General features: G+C 44.1%; 1 protein-coding gene across 1 annotated transcript in view; it reads left to right on the plus strand.

The window, feature by feature from the left end:
* SWAP70 (SWAP switching B-cell complex subunit 70) overlaps positions 1-6399 on the plus strand; it is a 39995-nt gene continuing 33596 nt past the window's right edge. The window contains exon 1 of the mRNA XM_009288812.2: positions 1-101. Coding sequence (XP_009287087.1) covers positions 3-101 — 99 coding nt within the window. The 5' untranslated portion in view covers positions 1-2. The remainder of the gene's footprint in view (positions 102-6399) is intronic.

The raw sequence follows: 6399 nt of genomic DNA on the forward strand, positions 1-6399 counted from the left end.
CCATGGTGGGCCTCAAGGAGGAGCTGCTGAAGTCCATTTGGCACGCCTTCACCGCCCTCGACCTCGACCGCAGCGGGAAGGTCTCCAAGTCCCAGCTCAAGGCAAGTTGGGCGGCCCAGCCCGGCCGGGGGCAGCGAGAAGAGAGGGGTGGCGAGCCCAGGAGATGCGGTGTGGGGCCAGGGCCCAATGTGGGTGTGAGGGGCTGCTGCCATGGGTGTGAGAGGCCGTGACATGGGCCTGGGCTGTCCCCACTGGTCACCTCCACGGTGGACATGGGGGTGCTTGGCCTGAGGCCTGTCTGAGGTGGTCACGCTCAGGGCCAGATGAGAGGACACGGCCACCCATTTTCAAAGCTCACTTGGGGACCGTGAATTGCATTTTCTCCATGAGGCTGTCGTTCATTACACGGCATTGCCAGTTGCTGTGGCTCCTGGACGCCTGCATCCTGTGGGAGGCTTGAGCGGGCCCTTCCTCACACTCAAGGAGGCTTATTTTCATTCTGCCTAGGCAAGCACTTCATCCTCCCTAAGATGTCAATGCACAAACCGTTGTTGTGCTTCTAGTCCGCTTTCAACCGCGTGTCCTTGGTACCCTTGCTGGCCAAAATCTTTTGCAGGGTAGCCACAAGGTCCCATCTATAGGGGTTGGCTGCGTCCAAGTGAAATTCATAGCTTGCCAAGGGGAGAGCGAGGTTCCACAGTGCTCTCTTATTTGGATATAAACAGGAGAATTAGTCAAGAGGCTCCAACTGTGCCATTCTTTCCTTAGCTTATATGCTGAAGTAATGTTTGTGCTCTTAAAAGAGCTCTCAGGCAGCTTGCTGAATCCAATCCCATCTTGGCCCTGCTTTATGGGACCGTCTTGGCCTGGGAATAATAGCAGGAATCTGGCTAAATAAATATTTTGAATAAGAACGCAACACCTGTTGATATTTGAGACTGTGGGTCCTTGTACTGAGTGCTGGAGTTGTGTTCAATTAGCTGAAGCTTGTGCCCTTTGTGGGATTAACTCCATGAGTGAGAGTGGCTGTGCTATGGGCGGTATTTTCAAGCGTGGTCAGTAGCTAAGGGACTTTGTTTTCAGCATTACGCAATAAGCGTCCACAACATGCAACGTGCTGCAAGCAGCCTGTTCCTCTTCTCCTTTTCTTCGCTTGGGGCGATCAGGCTGTGAGATACAGCCTAACTCGGCCAGAAGTGACTGTGGGGCAAGAGTCAGGCAAGAGGCCAGACCTGACTGTGAGCTCAAGCTGAAAACGTGTGCAGGTCCCAGGTCTTTTACAGGTGGCATCATGAAAGTGAGTATTTGTGTTGCAGGACTAACTGAAGTAGGTTGCAGGGAGGCGGGGCTTTTTTGTCCTGCTTTTTAAAGGAATTCTATTTTCCTGTCACACTACCACACCTTGTGTGTGCTGCCGTGATTTGTGTGCTCAGTGCAGTCACCCGGGAGGTGTGTCTGCAGCATGTGTTGGTGTGCCAGTCGGTGAAGAAGCTGTCATGGTTGCACAGGTGCTGGGGTGAATTAAATGGCTAAAGAAGCAGCCAGGATGCTGGTGGGCTTGTACGGCTTGCTCTGATGGAGGTGTCATCACTTCTTCCCTAACATCACTGACTGATGTAGGTGGATTAGAGCAGCAGTTGTATTTCCAAACTGAAGCACAGTTACTTGTCTTGTCATGCTCTGCTGTCTTATTAGAGCCCCATGTCTACAAATGCTTATGTTTAAAAAAGGTAAAAAAATAAAAAGGAGAAGGGAAATTAAACTTGTCCCCTCGTTACCTATCAAACCTCTTCCTAAACAGTTTTGATGTTTCATTCTGTCTGTGAGAGAGAAGGGGTGAAAAAAAGTGGGTCTTTGTGGGTCTGTGCAGTTTTGTCTGTGATATAAAGGCTCCTGAGGGAAGTGTCAAGTGGGGGATCTGGGAATGCAGAAACAAGTCTGAAATGAGGCTGCTGCCTTCTATGGCCACCAAGAGTTAGTTTTCAGGAAACACAGGAAGGAGTAGAGAGTGTTCTTCCATAGGCTTTTTGTGGCAAATGATGAATGTGGTGTCAAACTGATAGTCCTACTGGGGAGAAAAGGTGTATGTTATGGCAGTAGCCCCACATCGACGTAGCAGAAAGGGGTAGGCAGGACAGCAAAACAGAAGTTCCTGTCTGATTGATTTAGGGCTGTGTTGTACTAAGAAGATATTTCCCAATGAAGTATTTCTCATCCATGTTACCATGAGGAAGATATAGCACCCCTATAAAATGGAGAGATGAGTCTTGGAGATAAACAGGTTAGTAGAGATGGAAAAATATGTTTATAGAGATTAGAAATATATGTTTATAGAGATTAGCAAAATATGTTTAATAATTTAGTGAAACTCCTGTTATTAAAAAAATGGTAAAAAACTGTTTGTTTTCTGAGAACAGCAGGCAGTGTTGTAACTTGCTGAACTCTTCTCTCCTCAATAAGAAAACTTACTGACAATGGATCTTTGAGTTGTATAATCCAGTATAAGGTATTGCCATCACGTTGCACAGAAGGTCGTAAGTATAACATGTTGGTTGTTAAAGAGAGTGATTTCTGGTTTCTCTACCTAGAAGTGATCTTTGAGCCTTCCATAAAAATAAATAATTTTCGTTAAATACCGTGAGAAGAATTAATGTGTGTTATGCAGCTGAGGCCCTACTGTGAAGGGTTTACATCATGCATTGTTTTTAATATATCTAGAGCAAAGGGATGGAGGTGAGTGAATTGGGTCTGTTTTGTAGTCTGGAGAAACAGCAAACACTTAGAGGAAAAACTAGGACTTGCTTGGAATAGTAAGGATTTCATGAGATGTCTTTTATCCATTTGTATCTTCTTTATATGGTCTGAGCTGCTGAGAGAAGAGACAGTCAAATCAATCCTCTGTGTAATTTTCAATATTATCTTCTTCCAGTATGCACTGATTTTTTTTTTTTTTTGTCTAATCAGTAATCTTCAGAAGTTCTACTGTTATGCTGGCTGCAGATCTTACCCTTTTTTCTACATCAGCAGAAACATTTGTGTATTCTGTTCTTAAATTACACCTTAAAATATGGACACAATCATTATTTTGTCAGTGTGTTTCAGCACTTTCAAACACTGATATAGCAAGGCTAAAGTATAAGTTCTGTGTATGCAGTTATAGCTGCTGTTGTGGTGTGAGCACGAGCTACATGCAAATACTTGCTTTCCTATATTTAAATCCAATTTCATCTTTCTTGCAATCTGCAATTTTAAAATTGATTTATTTTAAAAGTTTCTGTAATGTGCCAACATTCAATCTGCTTTTCATCCGGATCTTGAAACACTGTGGTTTTAAATGTAGTTACACTTAGCAGCCAGCAATACTCCTTGTAGTATGTGTGTATGATTGGATCTTGGAAAGAATACATACCAATTAGTTTTTACACTCTGTCTGGAAGCTCTTCCTTACATTGCTTTGTGACTTGTCTTTGCTTAGGCAATGGGGTTATTTGGCTATTCTTGTTTTGTGTGCTACCACTGGGGTGGATTTTCAGTGTCTTGGATTCCTGACGTGATATTTGCAGGACATGGATGGTGAGCACCTCGTGAAAATACGGTCTTATTCAGGCCCATAGTATGTAGGTGACCAAAGTTACTAGTCAGGCTTAGAAAATTTAAACTGGTCTTTAATGGTGTCTGGGATGTTATAGGATTATTATACCTCTTAACTTTGTTTTGCCTTTTTACTAAATGGGAAGTCATTGGCCAGTGGGAAGAGGAAGAATGGTGTAATCAGGGGCAAGAGGGATGGTCCAAACAGAGAGGAAGACCTCGAACAATGTAGCAAGTCACTGGAAGGGTTGAGAGCCTGTGATGAGTGGGCAGGACCCCAGCTGGACAATTGACTTTGTACAACATTGAAGGATGGTAGGAAATTAGTCATTATGACTCACTATGAGATTAACAGGGCTCAGAAACATTTGTATTAGGGTAGCTATGAGGAATTGTGTCTGTAAGGTGTGAGGGGAGGGATGCCCCTCTTCCAGAAGAGCTGGCAAACGAAGGCAGCTTGTAGACCAAAAGGGGGGGCATTCGGAAACAACAGGGGCCATGATAATGTGTTTGAGAGGAGCAGCTGCCAGTGGATCAGCAGCCCATTTAACCTTTGTCCTTGAGGTTTTGTCAACTGGTTTCAAGGAAGATGTAGAAGAAAGGCACATTAGATGGAGGATGTTTACTGGGAGCTCTTTCTAAGGGCTGGGAGCTGCAGGGCAGAAAGGCAATTCCCTTGGCAATTGGACAGATGCAGGCTGGCACCAGTATGTGATTGGGGAACAAAGGGGGCGTGCTGATAATGAAGGCAAGAGGAAGGGTGAGGTTGTCGAAAATGGTGACAAGGGGTCTGTGAGTGCCCAAGGGAGAAGGGAGCAAATGAAGGAATGGAGATGTGATGTGGGCGAAGGGCACTAGCGTCAGGAACCTGAGCTGGTGGAGACCAGGCTTGAATATGCTCGTCCAACAGGGAAGGAGGTTGCTGCACTAACCCCGATGTTAAATAATGAGACTCTGAATGGAGCATTTGCTACCTGAGTGGATAAGGAAGCTGAACCTTGGAGATGCTGCGATGCAAGAAACTGTATGCTTAAGATGTACCCTGGTTGAAAAGACCTTGTGTCTGTGACAGGGGGCATATACGATGCTGGTTTCCACACTGGTTAAAAAAGGAAAAAGGAAAGTACTTGTGAGTAGCCTTATTTTGGCTGGCTAGCTGCTGACATGGATGTCAGAGAGAGATGAGCCAAGAATGTCTTGGAATGAATTCACACGAAGCCACTGAATGGAGCTGTCGGGATATGCGATGCCAACATTTTAAAATCTTAAAAAGAGATGGGGGAGGGAGAAGACCCCCCTGAAAGATGGAAAAGAAAAAGAAAAAAGTATTGAAGAAACTGACAATAGCTGCTGTAGGATTAGTCTGCCCTGTTAATGCTCCTATTATCATCTGGGCCAAATTTTTGTTGCTGAGCAATAGGTAGTCTAGCAGATCTTCCTTTTCCCTTTAGAAACGCAGATCACTTTTATGGACAAGGTTAAATGGAACTACTCAGATGGTAACAATTCAACACGTGCTTAAAGTTTTGGAAGATCAATGTTTTGGAAGATGGGAGCTCAGAGGGGAGCATCTGTGGCTGAGTAGAGCTGGGCTGGAGATCTGCACTCCAGGTAAAGCAGCATGAGACTGGCCATAAATAAAGTAAATCCAAAGTCTGTAATGACCTTTAGTGTTCAGCTTGCTTGTTTCATCCGGTTATTTATATTTAGAGCAGAACACCTTCAGTATTCCCTGGGCACCACTAGGCATCTTTCTTACAAAACTTTTCATTGAAAAAGGAAGAATTGCGCCCAGAGTGCATTGGTTTTGTGAACCCTTTGCAGACCACTTATACTGTCTCATAGACTACAGTTTGGGGACCACCGCTGTACCCATTTGCCGCAGCACAGAGATGAATCTCCGGCCTGGGGTAGGAGTTGGCTCTGGCATGAAGGTAGATTGTTAAATGTGGCATCCAGAGCATAATAAGTGCTGAAAGAAAAAGCTGCCTAGCAACCCTGTGGGCATGGGGGGAATAATCCTTACTGGTGCAAAACTTCCTCATGGTTGACGGAGCTTCTGCAAGGCAGGGAGATTTTTCGTACCCCAATTAACCTAATATTCAGCTAGATTTTTTTTTTTTAATTGATCATTAAAATAAAATATATCATGGTCCAGATAATGTGATCTGAGAGAACAAAACAAAACAAAACGAGACCTCAGTGCAGAATTTTTCAGGCTTACCCTGCAACTGAAGAATTCAGCTGGCGCTTGGCCGTGTTAGAGAATGGCAGGCTTTGGCAGGCGCCGAGGAATTTCCTGAGTTATGAAAAGAGAGCACTGGGCACAGGAGAGATCGCAGATAAGTCAGATCTTAGAAAATGATTGAAAGTGGAATTCTTTCCTGGTAAATTGGTTGGTTAATGTGGAAACCACCTAGGTTTCTGACAGCCCAAGCACAGCAAGAAGGCTGAAAAAGGGAGAACAGAAACATGTAGAAAGGACATGATGAGAAAGTGTTTTATTGAGACTTTTAAGATATTTTGGTAATAAGCTTAAATCAGTTATGCTTTTAGAATATTTTTATTAGCTGAGTATTTTTTTAGTTATAGTATCAGCAACTACAGTCTGGTTGGAAAACTGAGATCATCTTTATCTCTCAGAAATTCAAGAATCCCTCAGTCTTCTATAAATAACAACAGAAACCTTAAATAGAAGGGGAAACACGCATGATAGTACATTCCTCCTCCCCCCCCCCCATGTAAGTCACATGGACTCAAACAGTTGATTTGATGTGGTGGGTAAAAAAAAGGAAAGGTTTTATGGGA

The sequence above is a fragment of the Aptenodytes forsteri genome, unplaced genomic scaffold (genome assembly GCF_000699145.1).
Source record: "Aptenodytes forsteri isolate BGI_AS27 unplaced genomic scaffold, ASM69914v1 Scaffold8, whole genome shotgun sequence".
NCBI classification, from domain to species: domain Eukaryota; kingdom Metazoa; phylum Chordata; class Aves; order Sphenisciformes; family Spheniscidae; genus Aptenodytes; species Aptenodytes forsteri.